This window comes from Hypoxylon trugodes (genome assembly GCF_022578975.1).
Source record: "Hypoxylon trugodes strain CBS 135444 unplaced genomic scaffold F4822scaffold_2, whole genome shotgun sequence".
NCBI lineage: Eukaryota > Fungi > Ascomycota > Sordariomycetes > Xylariales > Hypoxylaceae > Hypoxylon > Hypoxylon trugodes.
The window spans coordinates 3,801,509-3,827,998 of record NW_026250017.1 but is presented as its reverse complement, the minus strand read 5'-3'; the positions used below and the strand labels follow the sequence as shown (position 1 = coordinate 3,827,998).

General features: G+C 46.8%; 8 protein-coding genes across 8 annotated transcripts; 2 read left to right on the top strand and 6 right to left on the bottom strand.

Annotated features, from left to right (window-relative positions):
* Positions 1–441: 441 nt before the first annotated feature.
* F4822DRAFT_145883 (P-loop containing nucleoside triphosphate hydrolase protein) lies at positions 442–3,257 on the bottom strand. The gene is made up of 6 exons (XM_051452905.1): positions 3,004–3,257; positions 2,859–2,952; positions 2,720–2,797; positions 2,317–2,661; positions 1,699–2,263; positions 442–1,622 (listed from the first exon to the last, which is right to left on the bottom strand). The coding sequence occupies exons 2-6, from the start codon at positions 2,950–2,952 to the stop codon at positions 578–580; spliced, it is 2,127 nt and encodes a 708-aa protein (XP_051318675.1). The 5' UTR covers positions 3,004–3,257; the 3' UTR covers positions 442–577.
* Positions 3,258–3,589: 332 nt separating this feature from the next.
* On the bottom strand, positions 3,590–5,481 carry F4822DRAFT_392547 (uncharacterized protein). The gene is made up of 5 exons (XM_051457215.1): positions 5,084–5,481; positions 4,765–5,035; positions 4,137–4,694; positions 3,947–4,063; positions 3,590–3,884 (listed from the first exon to the last, which is right to left on the bottom strand). The coding sequence occupies exons 1-5, from the start codon at positions 5,206–5,208 to the stop codon at positions 3,849–3,851; spliced, it is 1,107 nt and encodes a 368-aa protein (XP_051318674.1). The 5' UTR covers positions 5,209–5,481; the 3' UTR covers positions 3,590–3,848.
* A 1,069-nt stretch (positions 5,482–6,550) lies between these two features.
* F4822DRAFT_145843 (uncharacterized protein) lies at positions 6,551–8,522 on the top strand. The gene is made up of 5 exons (XM_051452904.1): positions 6,551–7,400; positions 7,472–7,559; positions 7,688–7,781; positions 7,883–8,115; positions 8,184–8,522. Exons 1-5 carry the CDS (start codon positions 7,062–7,064, stop codon positions 8,282–8,284), a joined length of 855 nt encoding a protein of 284 aa, XP_051318673.1. The 5' UTR covers positions 6,551–7,061; the 3' UTR covers positions 8,285–8,522.
* Positions 8,523–9,960: 1,438 nt separating this feature from the next.
* Positions 9,961–12,426, bottom strand: F4822DRAFT_145771 (mitochondrial inner membrane protein-domain-containing protein). Its single transcript, XM_051452903.1, has 2 exons — positions 12,082–12,426; positions 9,961–12,027 (listed from the first exon to the last, which is right to left on the bottom strand). The coding sequence occupies exons 1-2, from the start codon at positions 12,184–12,186 to the stop codon at positions 10,078–10,080; spliced, it is 2,055 nt and encodes a 684-aa protein (XP_051318672.1). The 5' UTR covers positions 12,187–12,426; the 3' UTR covers positions 9,961–10,077.
* A 502-nt stretch (positions 12,427–12,928) lies between these two features.
* On the bottom strand, positions 12,929–14,377 carry F4822DRAFT_145738 (putative GTP-binding protein ypt5). The gene is made up of 5 exons (XM_051452902.1): positions 14,084–14,377; positions 13,992–14,011; positions 13,900–13,926; positions 13,646–13,837; positions 12,929–13,588 (listed from the first exon to the last, which is right to left on the bottom strand). The coding sequence occupies exons 1-5, from the start codon at positions 14,157–14,159 to the stop codon at positions 13,238–13,240; spliced, it is 666 nt and encodes a 221-aa protein (XP_051318671.1). The 5' UTR covers positions 14,160–14,377; the 3' UTR covers positions 12,929–13,237.
* A 499-nt stretch (positions 14,378–14,876) lies between these two features.
* F4822DRAFT_145721 (putative SAC1 protein) lies at positions 14,877–17,586 on the top strand. The gene is made up of 3 exons (XM_051452900.1): positions 14,877–15,460; positions 15,516–17,242; positions 17,310–17,586. The coding sequence occupies exons 1-3, from the start codon at positions 15,253–15,255 to the stop codon at positions 17,478–17,480; spliced, it is 2,106 nt and encodes a 701-aa protein (XP_051318670.1). The 5' UTR covers positions 14,877–15,252; the 3' UTR covers positions 17,481–17,586.
* Positions 17,587–18,128: 542 nt separating this feature from the next.
* F4822DRAFT_145723 (uncharacterized protein) lies at positions 18,129–22,385 on the bottom strand. Its single transcript, XM_051452901.1, has one exon. It carries the CDS (start codon positions 22,208–22,210, stop codon positions 18,404–18,406), a length of 3,807 nt encoding a protein of 1,268 aa, XP_051318669.1. The 5' UTR covers positions 22,211–22,385; the 3' UTR covers positions 18,129–18,403.
* Positions 22,386–22,791: 406 nt separating this feature from the next.
* Positions 22,792–25,218, bottom strand: F4822DRAFT_392530 (t-SNARE). Its single transcript, XM_051457214.1, has 4 exons — positions 24,729–25,218; positions 24,587–24,654; positions 23,756–24,529; positions 22,792–23,696 (listed from the first exon to the last, which is right to left on the bottom strand). Exons 1-4 carry the CDS (start codon positions 24,740–24,742, stop codon positions 23,500–23,502), a joined length of 1,053 nt encoding a protein of 350 aa, XP_051318668.1. The 5' UTR covers positions 24,743–25,218; the 3' UTR covers positions 22,792–23,499.
* Between the last annotated feature and the right edge of the window lie 1,272 nt (positions 25,219–26,490).

The following is a 26,490-nucleotide window of genomic DNA, read 5'->3' as shown; positions in this document are numbered from 1 at the left end:
AAGTTGTCAAGCTTCATTAATTGCACGACTTCTCCAGGCTGCAAGCTCCCTTTGCCGACGCTGGCGTCTTCTAGCTTCCTCTTCAGCTGGCTGCATACTTCGTCGGTTTCCGTCTTACGGCGTTGTAACACACTCTCGTAAGTGATCTCCGGTCTGCCTGACCCAAATGCCACCATATAGTCGAAGGCTTCCCCGTCACTTACAGCTCTACCACTCATACTTTCGATTGGCTTCCACAGCCTCTTCTTAGTTTCATTTGCGCGTTTTAAATTCCATGTGGCGTGCGGATGACATTCCTTTCTCATAAGCAATCTCCCCAACCAGAATTCCGTCCGAGCCTCGGCCTCTTCAGTCCATTGCTGGGGCTTGACTCCTTCTGTCCACTCCTCGAGCCTCGAATGTTCAAGTGCAGCTCGAAAATATTTTCTGCCCCCAGGTTAGTGCGACGCATTTGAAGGCTGTGTAGTAGAAATGAAAAGCTCGGAGGGAAAGGCAATTATTGGGTAGGGGTAATGAATTATTGTCTGGAAAATGAAAAAAAATAATCAAAATTAGAACAAATATGGAAGCAAAAATCTTACTCAGCTTCATCAATATTTTCCCTCCGCCATTCCATAACACCGAGCATATAGTATGCATCCAGTGTAGCTCCCTTAAATCCAAAATATTGACCTCGTAACTCCGAGACTTTTTGCATTTTTTCAAGGGCAGTTTCAACTCGGCCGGTAGCAAAGTATACTTCTGCCAAGTGAAATTGAAACTGTATTAGGGCCACCGAAAGCATGTTCTTCTCTTCATTCGGTAGCTCTTCGATCATGACTTCAAGAGATTCAGCCACCTTGAGAGCCTGGGAATGTTTCCCGAGCACGGTAAGACAGAGGCTCCTGTATAGCTCACTTTGGGCATTGGCAATCTCGTTGCTCTCGCCGTTCGTATTCCTAATAGAAATAGCCAATCCCTGGTATTGTAGAGCCTCTTCGTAAAAGCCATATTCCATGAGAATACAGCTTAGATTATGCCAGGCATTGGCATAATTCTCCACGTCAACTTTACTTGCATTAGCAGGTGGTAGGTTGTTGATGTATTCTTGGCGGAGTGCCAATGACTTTTCGCAGCGGTAACGCGATGCTTCGCGGTCGGAAATCCCATGATACTCCCTTAGGCCTACACCCAAGATGTAAATCTCAGCCCTCTCACTTAAGAACTTTCCAGTCAATCCATCACAGATACGTTCTGCGGTTTCGCAGGCCTCCAGACCAGTGACAGTAAGGTTTCGCTCCCAAAAATAATTCGCCACGTCGCCGAGAAGTTGTGCGAACTCTATAGACAATAACTGATCTTTCTTATCCGATGCTTCATATACGTTCCTGAGGCTCATTATGTGAGGACTAAGTTGCTCGCAAACATTCCACTTGTCGTTTTGTGGGAGTTGGGTTGGCGATTGACGAGGAAACTTTCTGCGGACCAGGCCACAAGCTATTTGGAAAATGTGCTGAAACTTGCCATTGCCATCCAATCTCAGCTGCACACTCTTCTGCAAGGCTCGATGCGTTGAATATGTTTTCTCCCCCTTATTTTTTGAAATAGTAACAAGTTGTCTAGTTGCGAGGGTGGCGATAGCACTGCTCCAGCTCCTTAGTTAGCTCATAGGTGCTTAAAGTGGCCTCAAACAACTTAAGATATAGATTGGTAACCGACCGTTCAGAATCTTTCAACTCCAATAGTTGTGCGCATCCGTGGTCCCCAAACAGTAACGAATGGGGGACCCCATCTGCATCGAGCATGGAGAGTACCTGGAGAACGGTTTGCGCCGGTTCATCCAGTTCCTGCAATGCTACATCCCAGACATTACTGAGGGTCCTGTTATACTGAAGTGCCGGGACGCCGGTAAATCCGTCAAAAATTTTCGCCATAGAGCTGCGTTTCTGGAATTTAGCAAGGACGGCCGTGACAGAAGACTTGGACTGAGTGATGTAGCCAGCAATTTGTGCTATGGCTAGGGGAAGGCCACCTAGCTCGTCACATAATAAATTTATATCGTTTTGATCATCCGTGTGGTGCCCATGATTACCTAGGTGCTTCGCAAGAAGGGCTCCTCCCTCGAATTTGTTAAGCGGTCTGAGGTGTATATTGGAGGTAGTCATATCGCCAAACATGTCATGCTGCGATGTAATAATTACTGAACCATGTGCTGTTCGAGGTATTAAAGGCTCTAGAGTCCCCCAGCATTCCGCGTTGTCAAACACAAGAAGCCATTTGTTCTCTAAGAACTATTAGTATGCGAAATAGCTGCATGAACTCCTATTTCCTGCTTACTAGTCACCTGAAGCCAATGTTGAAGTGTTTCAACGATAGTGTCCTTATTTTCTTCTTTGGAAAGCTGGAGCTTCCGTTGCATTTCGAGTGCGTCGTGAAATAGTTTCCCCTTGCTCTCTGCTTGAAGCCAGAATATCGCGTCGTATGATGCTTTGTAGCGATAGCAGTACTTGAGAGCAACTTGAGTTTTCCCTACCCCAGCTATCCCATATACCAGACATGACCTCAAATGCTGTTCTTCGGAGGTAGCGGTAGGTGCTACACTACGAATCTTTTCATCTAGGGTGCGGAGGATATCACATCGACCGGAAAAGTTCGGATTGGAAGGGAATGGAATACTAAAAACTTCGCGCGCCTCTGGGGTTAGCAGGGAATATCACCGGAGCGTTTCGTAGACACTAACCGGGGAATTTAGGGAGGTCTGAATGTACCTCCCGCTTGACGTTGTTTTCATTTCTCATGATATGATTATTCTGGGTCCCTAGCTGTGGTCAGAAAAGCACTATAGACACATGTTTAGTAGAGAGGTGAGTGTTCCTTACCTACGATTAGAGTTCTACTTGCTCTGCCTACTATAACGCCTGGGTTGCTTAAGTTGTAGTTGATATTGGTGTGATGATTTAGATAATCCTCCATCTGTTTTTCGTGAGTAATGGATGAATGAAAACATAGGTGAAGATTCCATACCTTTAAACCGCACGTAGGGTATGTCTTACGGCCACCTGGGTAAGCGGAATCGGTTTGGTAATAAGGATGAGGGCCAGCGAGTGCAAGAGCGGGCTACCGGAAACGAAGGCAAGAGTAACAGTCCTCTCCGCTTGGCCTAAATTTGTTTAAGAAATCAGGTATATAAGTACGTACCTAGGTACCTAATCACTCAGATGGCTCTTTCGAATCGCTTACCTACCTATGTTACTTCGTCTTGTTCACTCGGCGTGTCTTCGCCACATTAGATACATGTGTACTTGGTATACAGGACCTTAGGCGTTCGATTTATTGGTGCCCGAACCGACACCGCCCGCCTGCACAGGAACTTACCGAGGCACCTAAGAAAGTGCTCTTATACTAAGGCTAGTTTACACGCAGTATATATGAGAACCTACTCTTAGCATGAACATCCAGACCCCCTAGACGCCACATGCGCGCCTGGGTACATAGAGACATTTCAACAAAGTAGAAATTTTCTTAGGTACACCCTCCAGTTTTGGTTTCTTTGGGTTTGGAAGTACGCGTACTCAAGTTACTAATAGAGGTAGCGTTAGTAATTATTCAATGGCTATTCATTTTTGCTGTAAGCCCCTACAGGATTGATATTCGCTGAACGATCACAGCAGCTCCTAGGGACAGCCGAGATCGTACTTCACAGACTAGATTTAACAGACATACTTGTGATCGAAGTATCCAACGACACTTATCAGTTCTCCATAATTCAATGATGGACGATACTCGCTAGCTTAGGAAACTTCAAGAAATTATCTTTATTATAACTCCAGCATTAGCCTACACTCTACCTCTAAGACCCGTAGCCCAGGTTAAGATTGGGGTTTGTAGTCTGAGCCGTAGTAGTTCTACGCGTTCAACCCATCAGCCACAAAACAGGAATAATTTATGTAAAGTGGAGTTTACTCACGACGGTTCCAGTCAATCTAACAGCATCCGGTGTATTTCCATCGATATCACGGGTAATAATGCCCGAATTATGGACTGTGCTCTGAAATTTCATGTCTCCTGAGTGAACAACACCACCCTAGTTAATATGTTAAAAATCGGCGCGCACTCCCGGGCTGTAGTAATCGAAATACGGAATGTTTTTCACTTACAGTCGCGTGATTCGACGGCCCTTGTCGATCTAGCTCTTTAATCCATCGACTTAGGGTACCGGATACTGCTTTATACCCGTTTCTGGATTCATCCGCAAATTTGCACATTCCAGAGTGTGATGCCGAAATTGGTACGGGGTTGATTCCACTCAACGTCGCAGAGGCTTTTGGGACAACAACGCCGATATTGTTCCTCCCAACGTAGGTGGGCCATTCTTCATAGAAGCAAGCAAGACGTAACGTTTTTTGAGACCTATCGCGGACCTTAATGTATTTATAGAAGGCGTCGTTTATGGCTGCTAGCCTCTGTGATTGCTCTTGGAGATCTTTGACAGACTCCTTGTTTGTGGATGAAAATAACTTGACGAGATTAAGGGCTATGGTACCCCATCGTGCTAACGAAGCTCCTTCAAATGGCGTTCCAAGGAATATCACACCAAAAGTAGTATTCGCAAGGTTCTTATCTTCAGTATTCGTTTCCGTAAGGCGTGACAAGGCATTTGCGACAACGAGCCCACCGAGGCTATGTGCTACGAAGATCAGGGGCCGCTCTGGTGGCTGCACATGAAAATTTATTATTAGCATTCCACATAGTAGGAGTTCAAGATGAAATTCAATTTATATTTACGGTCTCGGTACTAGCTCGTAGATTATTGAGGTCCAGGAAAAGGGAACCAGAGTGGTCGTCAATGGTAGTGCCCACGGGTATGTTCTTAGGTCCGAAGAGAGGATAGAAATGAGTGAAATGTGAGTCGTATCCGAAAGACAGGATACGAGCAGTGGGACAAGCAGACTTGAGGAAATCTTTTGGCCAAAAACTTTCGACCGGTACTTCTTCAGTAGGTTTGTATGTCCAACTCTCGACACGATGGCCACCTAGTCCGTGAACAAATACGATGCTGTATAAAATAAGTCATTGATCTATAATTTAAGAATAAGGCGCTTACTCCACATTCGCATCATCGGGCGAGTGAAGCGGCTCGCATAAACCCGTCGCGTCTTCTGACATATTCGGCCTTTTGGGGGGAGAGTTTCGGACTTGGAAAATATTCCTGGCTGCTTTTGCAAACATTTATGGATAGGATATCTCGGATCGACTTGGGTAATAATAAAATCAAGATAGTAAAATAGCGCATTTACTTGAATGCTAATTAGAATAGTTGTACAGAGACTTGAATAGCCTGGTGGCGAATATGCCCGGCCGGGGCAAGGTGGCATGGCGGCTGCCTTATGGCAAGGTACCCAAGTAAAATTTACGGGAGCCCAATAGGGGTATTCGTCACCCAAACGATCTAATCATCGACTAATAATGTACCTTAAGGCTCCAGACACTGTGTCTACTGTGGTTATCCACACTTACCTAACCTCGTTATTGAGACCTTCGACTTTCTTCTAGAGGTCTCACGGCATAAGTAGTTTCTCCGGATTATTCTCCCGGGTAATTGGAGGATCGTTACTTAAGGTCCACATTACATTAAGCCTCAGCCGACAGATTCGATCTTAGTAGGGGTCGGGATTGATGTTTCACCAGGTATGACTACGACTATACGGTGTAGAGCTGACTTTAGGTACCTTGGTAGATACTAAGCTTTTCGTACTCGCGAACGTGTCAATTAAGGCAGAAATTCTACTTACCTAGTTATCACACTTGTACATGCAATATTTAGCTTTGTTGAGGGCGAGGTGAGACGATGAGCCCCTAGGTAGGAAAGTTCGCATCCCCAGCCATCGCGCATCGATAAACAAGGCTTTAAAATGTTCTGCGTACAAGACGTCCTTATAGGGTTCGGTACCGTTTTAATAGCCTTTCTTGGGGATGTATTCTCTCGTATAAATCATTAATTGCCACTTATTTTACCACTCAAGCTTGTTCTGAGAAGGGCTAGAATAACTCCCTTCCACCTAGAGCTGGCGCGAATTATTATGGGATAAAGATATCACATAGGTAAGTTCCACCATAGAACCATATATCAACTATATGTTTCTGCCTATAACGTGATGTTATGAATACCCAACTAAAATGAACGAATCCCCGCCATTGACGAGCTACACTATCCAAATACCCTTGAGAGTGAAACGTGCTTTTCGTGATAGAACATTGAAACGGTAGAATCTACCAGGTGACCGGCGGTTCAGGCTCCGGACGGGGGCCAGTATTCGAATCAGAACCTTGATTCCCCAAATTGCTTTGACTGGTACCGCCAGGTTGATCAGGGTCGGCTATTCTGGTATATAATTTCATAACTTCCTTCCAAGGTTGTGATCGTGTGTCCATCCCTAGTTTCTTTTCTGCCTCAGGGGCCCATGCTTGTGATACCTTGGGTGTTCTCTCTTTCTGGTCGCCTAGGCTTTGCTTGGTGCTAGAGGTCGCCATTTTCATCCGCAGAACTAAGAAAAATTAGTTAGCTTGAGCATATGACTCGATAGCAAGTATACTTACCAGCGTAGTTTGATATTGGGAATTCTAGCGATGTATATCGGTTACTTCTAAGTTGGAATGGCTTCCTTTGATTCTCTAATTGCTTGCACGAGTATATAATTGGCAGTACCTAGGTAGGTATAAGAAGTGTCTAGCAAATATCAACCGTGGGCAGAAAAATAGAAAGAGTCTAGGACTAACTACTTCTGCGGCTCTTCTCCTAGCCTTATATCTGAAGATTATATTTACGTACCCCCCTTAATCGTAGAATGCGGCTGACTTTCGGGTCTGGTGGTTATTGGAACTTCGCAATTATTCCTGTCTATATCATAACAGGCACCACATTCGTCAGGACATACATTATATGTGATACGGTCAAGAAGCCGTTGCTCTCGCCCGGTATCCACGAGGTCTCCCGTATCCATGGATACATAAATTGCGCCATTACCCGCGGAAGCTAGTTACCGGTATCTCATCCTTCTTCAGCGGTCACGACGTGCAACATTATGGACGAGACAACCAAACTTTGGTATATGCAGGCTTCGCCACTGTATGAGACGGAGAGGCCTTACCACATCTTTGAGCCTCTTCCTCCCGAATGCAAACCGGGCAATCTGTCTTTCGAGCTCGGTCCACCACAAAGTATCAAGGACGTACGCGGTCATGAGCGCGAATATACTCTCCAAATACATGGATTTGCTTTCAAAAGTAGAATCCTCCCCAATGTGAACTGGAACGACGAGACGGACATAAGTACCAAGTACATCGAGGATTTGCGCCGGGCACTTTCGGAGGTTCCTGGTTTGGGAAGCGATATAGAAACATGCAAAATCTTGGACTGGAGGGTATGTTCTCTTCATCGGTTAGGCAATTATACGATTCAGGAGTCTCCTAACCTTTGCATGTGGTGCAACAGATAAGGAAATCGGGCTCTGAAAATGTGCTGGAAAATCCAGGCGCCGATAGGATGGTGAAAATATCACCTGCCTACATTGTGCACATAGGTGAGTGTAACTCTGTGGCTTGCTGAGAAAAGAAAGGGAAAAATCCACCAATGCTGAGAAAGAGGGACGGAACAAGTAGGAGGGAAGAAAAGGTGTGACAAGATTAGCTGATCGCATTTTATTCCCAGACCAAAGCCCTGCGGGTGTCCTTCATAGAATTCGAAAACAGTTTGGCGCCGAGATTGAGGCTCTGATTCATGGTCACAGAGTTCAAGTTATCAAGTAGGGATCTTTTTTTTTCTTCTTTTTTTTGTGCATTTTCAAGTCTGGAATTGGAGGGATTCATTGCAGGATGATCCTCGCTGACTCCTACGGTGTTTTAGCATATGGAGACCACTTGTTGCCGTCGTTGAGGACTTGCCGCTCGCCCTCTGCGACGCGCGTACGGTGAGCCAAGAGGATTTAGTTGAGACTGAGTTCATCAATACAGATGATATCCGAAGGAGCTATATGGTCAAGTATAGCGACTCATTCCAGTTTCACTACTTGAGTCGAATGACCAAGGACGAAATCTGCATTTTCAAGGTCTTCGACTCGGCTGATGTTGAGACTAAATGTAAGTCTAAATGAATTTGCTTTATGATCCTGCAATTCGGTTACGTTGATTCGCTAATTTCACTGAAGGGGTACCTCACGCTGCATTTAACCATGCTGTTCCGTCCCCTGATTATGCACCACGCGAAAGTATTGAGGTTAGATTCTTGGTATTCTCCCCAGAGCCTTGAATTGGTAGACCGGTGGGGTTTGGGAATCTAGGAAAGGCCGCATCCTAGATGGATCGGGTGTGAAGTGTATCCGGTGGACCTGCAGTGTAACATTGATAAGCCAATCGCATTCTGATGTCCCCAGTACATCTTGAGCCAATTGACACAGTGACTTTCTTGTGATGGCTCAGCAGAGCCGCAAGCATGATGTACCTACCTTGGTAGTTCAAATCATATGATGGTGGCAGTCATATGTAACATGTCTGATAAACCATCTGGATAGGTGTCACCCACATCTCGTCTCGTCTAAGGCGCCTCATAATCATTTGATCCAAGACTTGCAGGTTACGAGTTCTACGACAGACTTGATTTTAAGACACTCCAGCCCGTCCCAGAGCCCGCGGCACCACTCTACCGCAGTTGGCCAGTTCCGGGAACTTTTGACAGCCACTACGGAGTAGCGGAGTAGGGAAAGTCCAAGACGTGGGTGTGCTGATCACACAATTTCTAAAGCCTACCGCTTTTTGACCACAGATTACGAAGACCTCCGTAGATGTATGTCTTCAGCTCCAAGCATGAAGGTGTTGTAATACAATCCAAGTATTCGGTTACCACCCCGGGTGTGTCGATAGTATGATATTTTAGTGACACCCCGGAGTCAATCCATCTACCTAGCCGGCTGAATAAGGGCTAGATTTCGTCTTACTCCAAATGGTAACATATAGAGTCATGAATATCAAGCTCTGATCTCGGTACTCTAGACCGGTTTACATATTCCAAATGTGCTTAAAGTACTGAATTTAGATGGTCAACCCTCTATTACCGCTGTTGTCGATCATCCCGGGGCGAGTATATACCTAGTATCAGATGACATTCTTCTCTAAGAGCCTCATAAATCAAGATGCCAAAGATATCGAATTTTTCCCCAGACTGCCCCTAGAATTGAGTTTACAAGAAGCTATTTGCTTCTCTAACACACAGCTCCGAAGGGGGAAATGACACTAGACAGACTTGTCATCGAGAATGTAACAATGCTGTCGACTTTGCGCCCGAGTACGTAGTCGAAACGTACTAATATTCACCCGGCCGTACCTAGATACCTAGGTATTGGTCTGGTTGGCGAGTTTTCTTCCTCATAACATTGAGAAACCGTATGTCTTGCCGGTAGCATCGGGTATCCACTTACCACTGACTGTGCCGTTGACCGTGAAGTTATTTCGCCTCCATTCGTCTTGGCACCTCATTGATGAGCTTGAAAAATGCCTAATTCCAGGGTAAGTGCTAGGGTCAACCATGGCTCGTGTGCTCTCAACTCAATTCCCCCTATTCAACCTTATTTCGACCCCCTGGCTCAACCCTACCACACAATTCACATCAAAACCCACGGAACCGATTTTAAAACAGACATCACTGCCATTTATTGCGAGCTATTATCTCATCATACATAGGCCGATACGACACGACGTGACATTCCAGCCTCATCCCCCTACTTCCCTTGTGATCTCCCCTCCCCTCCCCTCCCCTTTCCATTACCATTTCTTCCCATCTCCCTTTTCTTTTCGACTTTTCTCTATAGATTAGGTAGACCAAAGGACAAGATAGCTGGGACATTTGGGTAGGTAGTTTATGCAGATAGGTAGGTAAGGTAAGGTAAGAGGAATAAATGTACAAGTAGGACGGGTAAACAAAGTTAACACAAAAGAATATGATGCTTCCGCCTCTATTTATTTCTCCCTGTATTTTTCCCTTCCGTGGCCTGGTTATTCCACCCTTAAGCTCTGTAGTCGGGCTTCCGTAGAGATGACCTGCATTCATTAGTTAGCGTTCCATCTGATTTCATCCCATCTTAAGAGTTGAATAGGGGCCTGAAGAAGAGAATTTACCTCAAGCGCTTGCTGTACCTCCAACACCTTCCTAACCTCAGCCAACCAATCGCGACTCAACGTCCTCGCCCATCCCTGAAGACCATTCATCTCGCGGGCAGCAGCATCGAGGTTGCCCTCCTCTAGAAGAGTCTGGGTGCGAGTGAGCACACTCTCGACGTCGTCACCAGTTGCTAGACCCTGCTTCTTGAACATAACCCTGCTCAAGACATAGCTGGACGCGTGAGATGCCACACCAGCATCTTCCGGTAGAAGGCTCGCCTTGCGCACCTCTTGGGCAACTCTGCGGAATCGGTCGATAAGTTGAGAAGGCGTTGCGATACCCCGCTGGTACGCAGAGGGGTTGATCGACCCAATTGCCGCATTAACAACCGGGTCATCCGTCGCGATCTCCTTCAACGCTACCAATTCCCGAACGAAAGGTCGCGGGTGCTCGTCGTCGCTGAGACTAGCACGAACGGCCTCAACCGCCACGTGCAATTGTTGCGTCTTGAGATTTAGATCAACCACATCATTCCATCCCGTCGTAAGCTTCTCGAGTTCCGTAACAGCAGAGCTTAACTGCTCTAGCTTGCCAAGTCTGCCATTTCGCTCATCCTCGACTCGGTCCTTAACTTCTCGTAAGAATTGTCGTTTTAGACCTACAGCCTGTTCTAGGAGTTGGTTCTTGAGCTTCTCCTCGTTAACTTTCTTCTCTCGTTCTAACTCCGTCTGGATTCGTGCATCGTAGGTTGACTGGATACGCCTCATCTCTTCCTCAAACTCTGCTCTCCATTGTCTCTCCTGCGCATCCAACACCGTCTCCACGTGACCAACTAGTTGACTGGCAGCACCCTCGAACTCCTTGACTTTAGTCGCAACCTGCGAGGCGGCATCTTTTTCGGCCCTATATTTTAGTTCACGGATTCTGGAAGCCACCCTGCTAAGTTCGTTCTTAGCCTTGCCAATAGTGGAGGAAAATCGTTCATCGGAGTTGTCGGCATTGATAACTGTGATGATGTCATTAAGCATCTTAACTAGGTCCTGTACTACAGGCTCATCGGCGCCATTGACATTTAGGGGGTCAATGGGAGTAGGAGGGGGGAACCGAGAAGGCTCATCAACTTCAGGCGGTACAAAGGCGGCGGCATCCTTCTTTTCCTTCTTGGCTGGAGCTTGCGGAGAAGTATGCTTCTCAACAGCCTGGGACGCGGCAGCAGCAGCATTATCGGAAACGGCTCCCTTTGGTGGTTCGCCAGACTTCGCAGTAGTCTTCTTGCCCTCGGGTTTCGCTTCCTTCTCAGACGCGGGGGCAGAAGCAGCACTCTTGCTAGCGGCGATATCTCGCATCGCGCTAGTTTGCCTGCTAGCAGGCTCACCAGTATCTGCTACTCGCCATGACGCGCCACTCTGAGGGGATATCTTCACCTTCTCGCCCGTATCCTTAGATCGACCACCAATGGTTAAACCGCCGGGGTATCGCTTCTTGTAATCAAGTTCTTCGAAGTAGAGGACGGCCTGCTCGCCGAACGGTACGTATTCGGTAAAGAAGTCATGGAAGTTGTCGTTTATACGTGAATACCACACACCACCACCGAATGTCAGGGCACCTAGAAGTATTAAGTTCACAATGTAATTACGCAGTCGGCGGAAGAATCCCTTCTTTCTCCGAACAGGTGGAGGCGGTGGTGGAGGTGTCTTCTCTACTGGAGCTTTTGGCGCGGACGGAGGAGGTGGTGGTGTTTGAGGGACTGCTTTGGAGTCGATGGTCGAGGAGGCAACCTTGGATTCCGTCTTTAACGAGGGAGGATCGCTCGACGCAGCAGTGGTTGTCTCAGAGGTAGGTAACTTCGCGGGCGTCGGGTCGTTTATCGAAGGTTTCTTGTCATTGGCATAGCATCTCTAATTGCAATTGGTATTAGTATAGCTCATTCAAATATGGGAATGACTTCATACCCTCGAAGCTGATCTCGCGATTGTGGGCTGCCATTGATGGGCAGGGGCAGCAGTGATAGGCCTGCTGCCTACTGCCCTGACAGATCGCAACGATGTCCGCAACATGAGGGCATCGAATAAGCCTTCAAAGGTGCGAAGTATCGTTACTAGGTTTGCGGGGGGTGGGAGATTCAATGGGCTTGTGGTGTCCCGTGTCCGTAAGGTGAGGGTTATTTTTATGATGAGATGTAAAAACCTCGGGAAGCTTTTTTAAAGCTTGGACTTGCTTGGTTTAAGGTTGGGTGACGGACAATCCCGGTTAGGACACACCTTCTCCGGTCGAGTGGGACCTTGAGGGTACGTACCTCCTCCATTTTCAATATCTGAATACTTGGCATTTGTATTATGTAATAATGAGAATAGTAATAAATCTTAAGGAGAGACAAATTCATGACTTAGACATTCATACTGAAGAATTTGTTTACAAGACATTATTACACTATGTATACTTCTGTAGCCTACTGTGTATAGTGTTTGATGTTCATATATCTGCGGGCTGAGGTTGTACTGTTGATAATCACAGGAGAACAACCAATCAAGTGATTCCACCCAACGCCATCAGCATGAATAGCATCAAGACATCACATATATCTCCCCATCGCTAAGAAATATTGATCTATTGCATTACTCATCGTGCTATACAGCTCGGCAACGTTCAGTCTCAGTCCAAGCTCATCCTCATCCCCGACTTGTAATTGCATCTCTCTACACTACCTAGCCTCATAAACCACGATGCATCGTTGTAGAGGCTGAGCCTATAACTTCGGGGAACTCAATCGACACAATAAAAAAAGTCAGGTATTAAAAAACGTATGCCTTCCTGCCAAGAAACTCCAATGAAATATACACCTGAGCATCCCACGCCCGCCCCTCATGCTTCCTAAACACGTCCAGTCTCTCTCGTAGGCCGCATTGGGATGGCAGATGCATTATCCGACTCACAGCCTTCTAGCAACTGTCCGAGCTTCCATGCCCGAAAGTCACTTCTAAGCCATAAGAACATCGGTACAAGATTGAGCAGCTAGCCCAATACCAGAAAGATCAGTATACCACGAGGGACTCCTGGCTCTTCATTACACCAGGTCCCGATGCGATCCAGTAACCTCCAGAAACGCCTCTAGCAGGCACAAGGGCCTCCTGATTGCGTATTTGCGCCTTCCGGTGCCAGACTCACGCCTCCCGGTCGTTGGCCTGGTCGGGGATGTCGAGGGTTAACTTGGTCGAGCGGTAGCTTCTTTGCAATAGCGGTGAATAGTTCCCGGACGTTCTCCGCAGTCTTAGCCGAGGTTTCGAAGAATAACAATCCTGCCTCGTTCGCGTACGCCTCTGCATCGGCCGTCGAAACCGCTCGCTTATCGGGTTGCTCGTTGACCAAATCCAGCTTGTTACCTGCTAAAGCAATAATAATGTTCTCGTTCGCCTGTCTTTGTAATTCCTTAATCCAAGCCTTTGCCTTGTCGAGAGATGCCTATTTTCATGATTAGTACTACAAACAGCATTACCTCTTTGTTCTTGGATAACGTACGGATTGAGTGATATCGTAAACGACGACGGCGCAGTTTGCGTTTCGGTAGTACATAGGAGCTAGAGACTTGTACCGTTCCTGGCCGGCAGTATCCCAGATCTCAAACTTAACGGTAGTATTTTCGTCTAGGGAAATGGTTTGTGTTAGGAAAGCGGCGCCGATAGTCGATTCTCGGTACGAGTCGAATTGGTCCTAGAGACGTCAAATAAGCATGCTATTCATATATAGGAAGTATGACATAAGTTAGCATTTACCTTGACGAATCTCAAAACTATAGAGCTCTATTTTTATAAGAAGTCAGTAAACGACGTAGTCGGGTATGGGGTCCCATTGCCGGGTTAGGTACCTTTCCAACTGCAGATTCTCCTATACGTTCGTTAGTATATCATATATATCACCTAACATGGCATTAGATCACATGTCATGGGTCGGTCATACCTAATAATACCAACTTGAATTGCGCGAAGCGGCCGGTCATACCGCCTCTGGCTGCGGGCCCTGCTCGGGAAGCCATGGTATTCTTAATGATCGGAGGTAATTATTTGAAAAGGCCCTCAAAAGACCGAGATCGATATAGGGATCGGAATGAGGAAGCGAAGGAAAGGCCGAGAGATGGGGGGTAGCGGCGGATTGATGATCGAGACTTTGATAGGGTTTGGCTTATCGGAAGGGTATGGTATTATTATCGTCAATTCTGATGGGACGAGGCCGAGTTATTGCGAAAAGCAGGGAAAAGGTGGGAGTGGTTACAAAAGCGGCGAAATGAATGAAGGCTTTTGATACGGTATTTGGTGTGGTGGATAAGGGAAAAGTTGGTGGTGAACAAGCAGAAAGCAGGGTTCTTGTTTAAGTCTGATGATTGATTACTGCCTACGCTAAAATGCGAGCAGAGTTCAAATGTTACGAGGCGAGGTTGAAGGAAAGCTTGTTGAATAGGCTCTACTAGAAATGCTAGAACGGCGAATGCTGAGTGGCTAGGCAACTTAGTGGCAGTGGAGTACCCACGCCAGGCTCGGGCGTTACGGTGGAAACCGACTCACCGTATTGAACCTTGCTGTTCTTTCTCAAATCACTATTGAAACACGTGATTCTAAGCCACAAAGCCTGCGCGGAAGTTACATAATAGATATGTACACAGAATAAATAACATAACTTTTGTGCATATTTTTATGTTACATGTTTCGGATGGTTGAAACCAGATATGAATTTAGATACCGACGATAAGGGTCCACTAGACAGGGATAATGACCTCAGCTCTCGAGGTTATAAAAAGTCCGTGCGTCTTTTTAATAGAATAATCTAGTGGAATAAACCTTAGCATCATAGTGCGGCTACTGGGCTGGTACAGCTGTCTTAATCCCTTAACTGGGGAAATGCACATATAATTTAATCGCCGTGCTGTAACTTCCAAGGTTATTCTTAACGGCGACAACCTCAATAAATTATTCTTTATTTCTGTCGTCCACGAAGCCGTCCTAGCTTGAATTTAATCGGCGACTTTCCTCATCAACGTCGTTACACTCCTTTGTATTTGAATAATTCCCCTTTGTTCTTTGGACGTTATTATGAGTGCGAGCTGGACATCGCCAACTTACAGCTAGCCCATCATGACGCTCCCCTTTAGGGACATTAACGTCCACGTCGCCGTCGACTCGTACACCTTCACATCCCCTTCTTCCCCTAATGCGCCCGCCCTTATCGTCGACCGACCTACCGGAGATGTACGACTAAGCGAGGCTACTCACTTCCCAGGCAAGCGCGTATCCCGCGTTTCTAGCATACCTGGTATTCTGGGCATGATCAGACTAAGACTTGGTAACTTACCTCTTACTCATCCACTTCCACGCCGACAAGAACTAACATAACTTAGACAAATATGTCATTATCATCACTAAAGCCCAACCCGTTGGCCGCCTTAAAGGCCACATGGTCTACAAGGTTGTCTCGACCGACTTCCTACCTATGCGCGAGCGTCAGATCCGCGATCCCGATGAGGACCAGTTCCTCTCCTTACTCAAAACCTATATCATGAAAGGACCTATGTACTTCTCCTATTCAGTCGACCTCACAAACAGCTTCCAGCGACAAGCCTCGGCAGATATCTCGAGCCCTCTCTGGATGCGAGCCGACGACCGCTTCTTCTGGAACAAGTTCGTCCAGACGGATCTGATCAACTTCCGAAAGTCAGGAAACCGATCGCAGACCGGCCCGCAACCTGGTGCCGACCCTTACATCCTACCACTGATATGGGGAACACTCGAGATCCGACCAACCACATTCAAGAGCACACCTCTAACCATCGTCCTTATTACCCGCAAGGGAAGATACAGAGCCGGTACAAGATACTTCACTCGAGGACTCGACGAAGAGGGACATGCAGCGAACTACAACGAGACCGAGCAGATTGTCGTCCTGAACGATACAGGCCGCGGTCTAGGTGGATATGCTGGAAGCAGTGACATGCAGAGTGGAAAGTACGGTATTTCGCCGGGACAAGAGATGCAAGTTTTATCATACGTCCAAACGCGAGGAAGCATACCGGTATACTGGGCTGAGATCAATGCGCTCAAATATACGCCTAAGTTGCAAGTTCGAGGCATCGAAACAGCCATCCCAGCCGCTAAGAAGCATTTCGACGAGCAGATTCGTATTTACGGTGATAACTACCTAGTAAACTTGGTCAACCAAGGTGGTCGTGAGAAGCGAATGAAGGAAGCTTATGAGCAGATGGTTCAGAAGTTGGTTTCAGCACCGTCGGAGAAAGTTAAGGGCGATATAATCACCGACGAGAAATTCCACGTCATTGAACCCAGCTCCTCAAAGCAGGAGTTTGATCGTCTACATTATGTCTACTTTGATTACCACCACGAAACAAAGGGCATGCAGATGCACAAGGCTATGGCTCTCGTTGAGCAACTTCATGATGCCTTAATAGCACAGCAGTACTTCCGCGGCGTAGACATGCCAGCTAACGGCGGTCTGGAAACTAGAAATTACCAGACCAGCGTGGTCCGAACGAACTGTATGGATTCTCTTGACCGTACCAACGTCGTTCAAAGCATGTTAGCAAGATGGACTTTAGACCGCATGTTCACCGACCTCGGCCTCCTTCAACGAGGTGAGACTTTCGCTATCGCCGACCCGAAGTTTGAATTCCTCTTCCGAAACATATGGGCGGATAATGCGGATACAGTATCCAACTCCTACGCTGGCACCGGCGCTATGAAGACGGATATCACCCGTCTAGGTACGCGTACAAAGGCAGGTATCTGGAAAGACGGTAATGTCGCCGTTAAACGATACTACCTTAACAACTTCCGAGATGGTCCCAGACAAGATGCCTTCGACCTCTTCCTGGGCGCCTACGAGCCTGCCGCCGCTAACATCGGCTCCGCACTCGTCTTCGCGGACCGCCGACCGATACTCATCCAGAGTATCCCTTACATCCTCGCGTTTAGCGTATTCTTCGTTCTCGTGGGTCTGTTTACGAGACGACTTCCCGGTTCGACCGTTTGGACTATTCGCCTTTTCATCCTATTCTGGTTGTTGGTGGCTGCTTGGTGTTTCAACTTTATCATCAACAATGGAATGCTTTACGTAAGTCACATCTCTATTAATCCCATCTACCTATTGGAGTGAATTAGTATTAACAAATGATTCACAGGTCAACTGGCCCAAACTAAACCCACGACCGTGGGCTACCGAAGGTTACCAAGACGCCATTACCAACGTCCGAAAGGACGCCCTCCTCGGCCCATTCGTGGCTCGTCATGAACGCGGCCTCAGCACGGCCCGCTATCTTAACGCAGAAGAGGGCAAGAAGAGGATCGAGTAGAAAACGATAGGGGAAATGAAAAGTGACAGGGAAGAGGTTGAAAACGAAGGGTGTTTATGTAATTTTACTACTTTTGTCCCTTCTATCGCGTCGGCCTTGCATGTCCGTCCTAGAATAATTCACCTGGCCTGCCCTATTCTTTGTTTGAGGTGGCGGGCTGGTTGTATAAGTTGCCGTTTGCTATAATAAGTATGTAATAGAAATTGCATCCATGGCCAGTGGGTGTAGGCATGAATTTACATTGTGGTTTTATCGATTTATTCTTTCATTTGTGATTTTCTGCTTGTACTATTACAACTCCAGCACATGCTCATTTTCTTCTGCCTATATTCCCAACAATGCACTTCCCAGACCAAAATACATAGATATTTAATGGAACAAAAATGATAATAATTATTACACAATCCTACAGATAAAAAGAAATAGCCCTCGTTGGAGTGAGTACATAAGGTAGTAAGTAGTAAAAGGCGTATACCTCGTAATAGTACACAGAGTAGTATCTGTTCGCTTCATTTTCCCCAATCCGATCCCATAGTCCTCCATAAACGCTAGCTTGGCAGCCGCGTGACGTGATGCTAGAAAAATAATGTACTGTAGTGGCAACAAATAGTTAAAGGGAAGGGGGAGGGAAGTAATTGCGGAAGAACGTATCCATAAACCGCAGATAACAAATCGTAATAAAAAAATACCCCCACGAATAGAGAGATGTAGGTAGTAGGCGGGTTATGTAGGTAGAAAAGGAAAATTAAAATGCAGTAACCCACAGGGTATCATTACCAAAAGTTCGTTTGAAAAAAGTCCTCCTCTACTTGCTTATTGCTTGCTTATTTGCTCTTCAACTTCATCTTCTCTACCACGGCCACTTCTCCCCTCACCCCCTACTCTCTTTCTCATTGCCTTCAGTACGCAAGTGTGTAAGCGGTCTACAACCAAAGCAACCACCTCCCAACCCCCACGATACCCTTCCCCACACCAAGCACCACGCGCGCAATCATCACCATAAACCAGACATACCACATGAAGCCAACCAGCGCCCACTCGACCGCGAGCCAACCGGCACGTCTCACCCACCTAAACCGGCGTCGACGTCTGCGCAGCATCTTATCCATGGTATCAGCCACACGCTTGGCCTTTAACCTCTGGTTCCCTACTAGATCGCGACCCAGCTCATCGGCTTCGTCCGCTGCATTGTGCGTTAGAGTCGCCAATTCGCCGCCGACGCGGTTATGCAGGGTTTCGACTCGGTGCTTGAGGCTGGTTGCTGTGTCGGATGAGAATTTGGTAGTGCTGGTTTCGGAGACGTGGACCGAACGGTCGATACTTTCGGCGAGGGCGCGGGCTGTAGCGGGGTAGAGCTGTGTTTCGGGTGCGGTGAGGGTCGCTAATGAGTCTGGCGTAAACCGGCTAACATCGGCCCACGGCAGGCCCATCGCAGCTTTATTATTATCAGGTGCGAAGAGCGGGTGTGGTTCATATGCACGCCGCGAGATTTCCATTGCTTTGATACCCGAACAGAGAATCAAAGCGCGGAGTCGAGCTACCTCTCTTCTCGAAATCTTTCCTCCTTTGGGAGAGGGGCTGCGGTTCGAGATAGACCAATGGCGGGCGCCTTGTGATAGCGATCTCGAGCCCATCCGAGGTCGATTCTGTAGAGCTTCGGGTGCAGGGAGAGCTGGTACCTCATTCAGATCCCTCGAAATGCTTCGAGATTTATCACCATAACTAGCCGAGTCGCGTGAACGTGATTCCGCGTCGGAGACATCAGAATCGCGAATCAAACGCGACTTAGTACGTCCAAGATCCGACGTAGGAGGTGAAGCTTTCCGAATATCGATCCGGGGCGGTTTCAATCGGTCGAACCGGGGCGATCTACCAGGCCGCGAAGGAGTGTGTGCCAGAGCAAGAGTGTCACCCTCCTCTGATAGTGGATTGTCTTGAGTGATTGATGCCGACTTGAATGGAGGCATGACATCAAGGTAATTCTTCCCACGATCATTATCACGTGGGCGCCGAGACGTGCTGCGAGATGCAGTAGGTTCCCTAATCCTACCTCTTTTCGACTCGTCGTCTGAATCTTCACTTGATGATGTAGATGAACTTTCGCCATCGGAGTCTTTCTTCCATAGCAAATCAGTAACTTTAGAAACACCACCACGTATCATGCCATCTAGCTTAGCGCCTCCTTTGAAGAGGCTTCGCAAACCAACTTGATCGTCAGGCTTAAACTTGATACTTCCCATGCTACGATGTGATTTATGACTCTCATGCGTAGGTTTCGAGATGATCTTGCGCGTAAGACTCTTAGACCTGCGTCGGTCCGGGGATTGAGATTTCTCCGCAGCCACTACAGAGAGGTTCAGGGATTCAAGCGGCTCGATGGGGCTATCCACCCTCTCTTCTCTTTCTCGGGTCGCATTACCGCCGTCATATTCGCGCTCCTTACTACGGTCGCGGAATATGCTCTTTACCCTTGAGAAAGGTTTCCGACCGGGAGATCCAGGCCGACTATCGGGAGGCGATAGATCCATGCCGATAGTTGGCATGAGATTGTTACGCCCTCGTGTTGGTCTTATGTCCGGTGACTCCGGGCGGGAAGAATCCAAATCGGTCGAAAACCTACGATTCTGACCAGGAACATCCAAACTAGGCCGTCCCGATCCAATAGGTGAGCCTTGTGCTACCCTACTGCGACCAGCTTTATCCAGATTTTCAAGTACCTCTACCCGCGAACCTCTGCGACTATGCAGCTGCTCAGAAGTCTGAGAGATCTTATCTGGCGTTGTAAATCCCGACGGCAACGGTTTAAGGTTAACACGGCCAGCCTCCTCCAATATCCTCTTCTCGTTCTGTTCTTCTCTCGTCTCCTTTTCTAACATGTCTTGCATCTGTTTTTCAAGTAAATCCGTGCCATTAGCACTGATAGTACCAGTACGGTTTCGTCTTTTACGATCACTCTCGCTATCCGACGTATCCGATAATGAACCTTTCCTGAATCGAAGGAAGTCATGATGACTGTGTGCGGCACCGTTCTGTTTGTGATGTCCCCTAATATCCTGTAATCTCTGGCGGGCACGGTCCCTTGTGCTCACTGGAGGTACGTCAGACTCTAATTTCGTTGGGCTTGTGAGATCGCTCTCCGAAATGGCCGTGATATCGCCAACGTCGCCTTCCTTAACAGACGAAGTCGAAAGAGCAGATGTAATAGGATCATTGATTGAGTGAGGCGAAACTATTTGGGTTTCCGGCTTTCGAGGGAAAATCTTGGCATAATGGCGGTCTTCAATAAGATATTTGTTATCTCCCTGTTCTAGCCAGTATGCATCCGCAATCATGTCAGCGGGGTCAATACTCCAGTCAATCCTTACTCGTTTAGGTTTCCCTATTGTCGAGATGGGTCTTGGAATATTCGAAGCAGGAAGCTCTTGTTCCTCATTCTCGTGTGCTCCTGAGAAACGGGGGAGCGGGGAAGACCCGAGTGATAGAGCTGATTTCGCGGCGTGTGCCGCAGTCTCATCAATCCAACCCGTTACTTTAGAGACATCAGAAAACCCCAATGCTTGCCCATCAATAGCTTTGCGTTCCCGAGCCCGAACTTTTCGATTCCGGATGTACTGAAGTGGATTGTATGGCCGGCCCAATTGAATTTGCTGTGAACCGAAAAGAGGATCCGCGGGTGATTTCGCGGATGTGGGAGATGTTGAAATATTAGAAGATGAAGGCCGAGAGCAGGCGTCTTGTTTTAAGGGCGGTAAAAATTGTAATAGTCTTCTATATTGGGCCATTAATTCGAGATACTCTTTTGCTTTCTGTGCGCGATTCAGCGTTGAAGATGAAAAATGGTATGTGTAACTAGTCTCGTGATCAAATGAAGGCTGTAATGGGCTGGCAATTCTCGAAGTCGATACTGCTCTCGGCGTAAGGATCTTATCGGGCCTCGGCGAAATGGTACGAGATGTCCTCCTCTGCTGTTGCAGATGCTGCTTAAGACTTCCTCCAGCGAGATTATCGGGAAGTTGGGCAAGGCGTGGTGGTATAGGACTTGACATGTTTCTCCTTTCCGCCAAGCGTCTCGATTCGCTCAAGTTAAGAGCCATGCTCACAATCTGAGAGGAGTCGACATCAAGTGGTGCCGTGGTTGGTCGTAAAGTTGGAATCTTTGACGTTGGCCGTCCGCCTTGACTATGCCGTCTCTCTTCATCGGGAACTGGACTCGCTACGCGGTTCGCTTGGCCATCGCTTGACCTCCTCAACTCCTGAAAATCGATACCTAGCCCCGTCGCATTTGAATTTTCATGTTTATTCAATGGACTCTTCCCCTTACGATTGTCTACCGGTATCCGCGATCGCCTACGACCATCGTCCCGAATCGCAGCCGTCGTCCTAGACGGCTCATCCAGCATAGTATTAGCGAGAAGGAATCCGCCACTCGACCGAGGCTTATGTGACCGGCGTCTCTTATACGCTTCATGATTTAAATCTCTAGTTCCTTGATCGGGCGCATGCGGGCTCGAGGTCGGGTTGTCGGTATCTATTCGAGGGGAGTGGGCTAAGGCCGTAGTACCCGCCAGAGACTCGTCGAGGCTGACGGCAGTACTAGCTTCACCAGGTTCGTAACTACCATAGCTATGCGAGGACCTTGTGGTAGTCGATAATCGATTTTGGTATTGATACGGTTGGGTTACGCCAGGATTCGCGGACGGATCGCCATCGTCGTCTTTCATCGCGCCCATGGCGTCGGCCGTATTGATGTTCCCTGTTGCATACCAAGGGATACTCTAAATAGGTATAAATAGTATTGCACTATATCCTTTGTGGTCGTTTATGTATAGGTCTGGACATTTTTGGATGTTTCGACGAAACTCGAGGAATTAAGGGGGGGTTATCGAACGATAGGTGGTACGTGGTTGCTTCGCTGTTATGTGAATGACGACGATGATGTAGTTAGTCGTACGCAGCTCCGATGATCTTTAGTGTATGCTCTTTGACCTTTTCTGCAACAAACTAGCAAATATTTCCCATAAAAAACTAAGTTAGTTTGACAGGTGTCAGAAATATGTAGTACATATTCTGATCATGGGACTATTCAAGGGAGTTGGGCATTTGGAGATGAAGCGGTCGCGGTTCGCGGTAGTTCGAAAGTTGCTGGGATATTCCCGACTTCCCATTTTCAACTCTATTTAAAGGGACCCAAACGCTCGAACCATCCTCCATCATGATGCATGTGAAGGGACGCTTTAGATGCATTAGCTCAATTAAGTGGGTACAGTTTTAAATTAGTAATGCCGCCAATTTGCATACTCTTCGATATATAGATACCGACCTCGACCCCTTTACCACTTAGATCAAAGCTTAATCACTATTGAAAAGGAGGTGAATGAGTAAATTACTAATACTCAAGTGTGTTTTTAATGTTATATCCATTCTCTTATTCCCAATATTAAACAGTCACATAGATATTAAATCACAATTTTTATGGATAGGGTGGATCAAGAAAGTCACTAATGAAATAGTACTTAATAAAACTTCTGCGTAGCGTAGCAGGTCCGAACGCCAGACAATGCAAATCGACTCCCCTTCTCCAAACCTGCCGACGAATGGGATACACACAAAGTACAAAAAGGAATATTTTCTCCTGGGACAAGGTAACCAGAATGCTACCAGAGACAATCCACCCTCCTCTCTTCTGTGACAACAATCAGGTAAGATAGCCAACCTCTTCAAATCTACTCATGCGAATCCAACATCCAGTCCGGATCCCAAACAGTGACTTGAGCGGTGAGGCTTCAAATTACCACGTAAAAACATTCGGAGTTAAATATGTATAATGGCGATGGGTTGGGATATACGAAGCGAACACGAAGGAAATAGCGTGTCTAGGTTCGTGGGTCGTGCAGTAGGCCTTTATGCTGGCCTCCCTTTCGTTTATAGGTATATATTATCGATAGGATTTGATCCCACGGGCTGAGGTCGAACCCCTAATGACCTCCTCTTTATAACTTGACTAGTATATGTGGTTGATTCACTGACTTGGTTGCCATTCGACCAATCGCTTCGCTCTCGGGTGGGCTCTTTCGGCGAACAAACTAGGAACAGGGGCGGTCTCAAACCACGAACGGGCATCAGGTTGTAGAAGGCTTCGCTTCTTGGAACCACCATTGCTCGGGTGTGTGACGACGTATATAACGACAACGAGGACAACAATAAGGATGATCGCAACTAGATTAGAATGTTAATATAAAATTCCATCGAATGAAGCTGAGCCAAGTTAGACATACCAACAATACCCAAGCAGATCCACTTCTTCTTTCGTGTCGCCCTGGCAGTGTTGACAGCTGTGCCCACCTCTTGATTACCCTTGTCGAGATTCTCAACAACCTCCTCGCCCTTTTGCTCGATGTTGGCAATAGCAACTTCTTGTTGGACAATAAGCGTATCCATATCCTGGAAGAGTTGTGCGAGTTCGATCATCTGTTGCTCGATCTTCTTGAGTTGAGCATGTCTGTCTTGGACGGCGCTTAGTACGGATTGGGCTTGACCACGACGGTTACTCTGCATCAATGCCTGTTGGAAAACCTGACCGCCAGTTTGGTCCTCAACGGCAGCTCGCACTTCGGCCTCATCAGCATCGGGCCGGACGATACGGTATTGTCGCGCCATCTGATCTTGCGTCTTCTTGCGGAAAGATGATTCGACACCCTGGTAAGCCCGAATAGCATCCTTTAATCTGCTGTCGACACGGCGAACCTGTTGACCGAACTTTTGCTGGCTCTCGGGATTGCTCTTCAATTGTCGTACCCTGTCCGTCAACGATCTGTAGTGGGCCATGGTCTCGGAACTAAGAGCGTCGAGTTGACGGTTGGTATTGCTCGAAGCGGAAGCATCGGAATCGTCGAGCGCTCGTTGTTGAAGCATCTTCAGCTGGTCAAGGTTTCGGTCAATCTCATCGATCCCGCGGTTGATTTCCGACACCTCGTTTAGGATAGAATTCGGGTTGCCGCCTCCAAATCCTCCATTTAATCCCCCGGTAAGCGGCGCCATCTCGACGTTGGCTGTTATTTATTAGTTACAATACACAAGTAAGCGATTGTCGCATCAATTCAACGTACAACCATAACCACCGTAGCCATTGCTAACGTCGTTGCGATCGTCGAATGGGTTTTGCTGTCCACCATATCTATATCATCGCATATGTTAGTCGCATGAGAAATATTTTGGTCGACATCGTAGAATAGAAAAGGAGTGACTAACCCGTACTGTGCCATAATGTTAGCGTTTAGTCTATACTACCAGTAGTACAAAGCCAAATAAAAGAAAACGATGATGAGGAAAGATTGAAAGTTGAGAAGGATGCGAAATGCAAAGTCAAGAGTTCGAATCATTCGAATCGGTGTAGTGGAAAGTTGAAACATTCAAGGGGTGATTTTCTTACACTCATGGCGCTAGGGGGCTTTGTCTGCTAGGAAAGCAGACTTGGCTATTCTGTAAAAAGGGTTGGTTGTTGCGAATTGGTTCTCGGTAGAATTCCAAAGAGAAGTTATCAATATTTTTGTTACTTCCCGTTTCTAAAGAGAAAAAAATAAAGACGTATAATATAGTTCAGTATTAAAAAGGAAATCAGATTATTATAAAAAGCTTATATCGATGAAAAGGAAAGAGAAGTGGTGTTGACAAGTCGGCTGTGGTTTATTGTTGTAGGAAGAAGCGCTACTGATAGCTGAAGCCAAAAAAAGGGTCGAACGGGACTAGTCCGACAGGGTGGGTACTTTTAATGTGGATTCAAGTACCCTTTTAGGCAATTACGAAAACCGCACTTCGTACCCGTCAAGCGTCTTTCGGCCAATCAATCCCTGATCTGTCTCCTTACAGATGACCACCCTTAAACATTATTGGTCTCGTAGAATCCAATCTCTAACATTTCTATCTGTATGTAACGAGATCCCATGAACTAGTTTAACTAACACCTACCAAATTTGTAGTTACTTAAGCAATTATAATAAATACATGTACATGCGCATTGTAACCCTCAAGTCTATAAGAAAATCTACATATAACTTAACAGTGATAATGAATATAAATTGTTGATATAAAACTTCTATTATCCAAATCCACTATTCCTTACTAGGTAAGGTATGTACATTACACCCTGCATGTAAGATTGAAGAATGGCAGGCAGAACAATTCTTAGCTTAGTAGGCTAACCGGCTGGGGCTACTGGGCAAGGAGGCAGTGATCTACTTCCAAATTTTCCTCTCTTTTGTTTCAATTCATCTTCAACCATAGATTTACATACCACGTTACCAATTCACTCTCTTTCCAATCCAATCATGTTTATTATCCCTTTTCAACAACTAATTCTTTCTTAAGGCACATAAAGGGTTGTAATTTTTCAACGCCTCACGAAACGAACCCCTATATTATTAAGAACAGCATACTAAATACATATTGAATCCACCGACATCAGCTTATACACTTAGACTGCATGTAAAAGTACATGTACCACCTCCAGCATTGTCATCCACATATTTCCAAAGGCAAAGGTACATTGAATGTTCTAAAAATGGCCCAACCGCAGTGATATACCTGCAGCACTAGTTTACCCCAGCGCGCTCAGCATAGCCCATCCTTCTTCCTACATAGCCATTCCGCCTTTCGCTTCTCATGACGAAAGTGCATGTTTTTCTTTTTTTCCTACAAGGGCTAGATGAGCCGCAGAACAAGTAAAAAGCAAGTTGCAAAGTCGCACAGAATCCCGTGTCTTACAAACTGCGTCAAAGCTGAATCGCACAAATCACACGATTGGAATATGGAATTCCGCTGCCTAGTTCAAGGTGACACAACCGACGTAGAAGATCGGGATAAAGTGTCGGATCGCCTCCCATCATCGCCCATTTCCGTAGTCATTCAACGTGCTTTGTTTCAATCCTATACGTTGATCAATACCAAGTGCTACCTAGGTATTTTCCGATTATGTTACTGTTACCTTATACCACGAGATATCCCGTTTCCGCCG

What these genes read in the sequence shown, in the direction of transcription:
- F4822DRAFT_145723 (XM_051452901.1), bottom strand. Translation starts at nt 22,210, where the DNA reads ATGGGCGCGATGAAAGACGACGATGGCGATCCGTCCGCGAATCCTGGC.
- F4822DRAFT_145738 (XM_051452902.1), bottom strand. Translation starts at nt 14,159, where the DNA reads ATGGCTTCCCGAGCAGGGCCCGCAGCCAGAGGCGGTATGACCGGCCGC. An exon ending in TAGTTTTGAGATTCGTCAAG is followed by an intron (nt 13,838 to 13,899) that starts GTAAATGCTAAC and finishes TGACGTCTCTAG; the next exon opens with GACCAATTCGACTCGTACCG. An exon ending in TTTACGATATCACTCAATCC is followed by an intron (nt 13,589 to 13,645) that starts GTACGTTATCCA and finishes TCATGAAAATAG; the next exon opens with GCATCTCTCGACAAGGCAAA.
- F4822DRAFT_145771 (XM_051452903.1), bottom strand. Translation starts at nt 12,186, where the DNA reads ATGTTGCGGACATCGTTGCGATCTGTCAGGGCAGTAGGCAGCAGGCCT. An exon ending in TCGCGAGATCAGCTTCGAGG is followed by an intron (nt 12,028 to 12,081) that starts GTATGAAGTCAT and finishes AATTGCAATTAG; the next exon opens with AGATGCTATGCCAATGACAA.
- F4822DRAFT_392530 (XM_051457214.1), bottom strand. An exon ending in TGGCTACGGTGGTTATGGTT is followed by an intron (nt 24,530 to 24,586) that starts GTACGTTGAATT and finishes AATAAATAACAG; the next exon opens with CCAACGTCGAGATGGCGCCG. An exon ending in GATCTGCTTGGGTATTGTTG is followed by an intron (nt 23,697 to 23,755) that starts GTATGTCTAACT and finishes ATTCTAATCTAG; the next exon opens with TTGCGATCATCCTTATTGTT.
- F4822DRAFT_145883 (XM_051452905.1), bottom strand. Translation starts at nt 2,952, where the DNA reads ATGGAGGATTATCTAAATCATCACACCAATATCAACTACAACTTAAGC. An exon ending in AAGTAGAACTCTAATCGTAG is followed by an intron (nt 2,798 to 2,858) that starts GTAAGGAACACT and finishes GACCACAGCTAG; the next exon opens with GGACCCAGAATAATCATATC. An exon ending in GAGTTGAAAGATTCTGAACG is followed by an intron (nt 1,623 to 1,698) that starts GTCGGTTACCAA and finishes GAGCTGGAGCAG; the next exon opens with TGCTATCGCCACCCTCGCAA.
- F4822DRAFT_145721 (XM_051452900.1), top strand. Translation starts at nt 15,253, where the DNA reads ATGACGCTCCCCTTTAGGGACATTAACGTCCACGTCGCCGTCGACTCG. An exon ending in CATGATCAGACTAAGACTTG is followed by an intron (nt 15,461 to 15,515) that starts GTAACTTACCTC and finishes AACATAACTTAG; the next exon opens with ACAAATATGTCATTATCATC. An exon ending in TCAACAATGGAATGCTTTAC is followed by an intron (nt 17,243 to 17,309) that starts GTAAGTCACATC and finishes AATGATTCACAG; the next exon opens with GTCAACTGGCCCAAACTAAA.
- F4822DRAFT_145843 (XM_051452904.1), top strand. Translation starts at nt 7,062, where the DNA reads ATGGACGAGACAACCAAACTTTGGTATATGCAGGCTTCGCCACTGTAT. An exon ending in CACAGAGTTCAAGTTATCAA is followed by an intron (nt 7,782 to 7,882) that starts GTAGGGATCTTT and finishes ACGGTGTTTTAG; the next exon opens with CATATGGAGACCACTTGTTG. An exon ending in GGCTGATGTTGAGACTAAAT is followed by an intron (nt 8,116 to 8,183) that starts GTAAGTCTAAAT and finishes ATTTCACTGAAG; the next exon opens with GGGTACCTCACGCTGCATTT.
- F4822DRAFT_392547 (XM_051457215.1), bottom strand. Translation starts at nt 5,208, where the DNA reads ATGTTTGCAAAAGCAGCCAGGAATATTTTCCAAGTCCGAAACTCTCCC. An exon ending in CCCGATGATGCGAATGTGGA is followed by an intron (nt 5,036 to 5,083) that starts GTAAGCGCCTTA and finishes TATTTTATACAG; the next exon opens with CATCGTATTTGTTCACGGAC. An exon ending in GGCCGTCGAATCACGCGACT is followed by an intron (nt 4,064 to 4,136) that starts GTAAGTGAAAAA and finishes CATATTAACTAG; the next exon opens with GGTGGTGTTGTTCACTCAGG.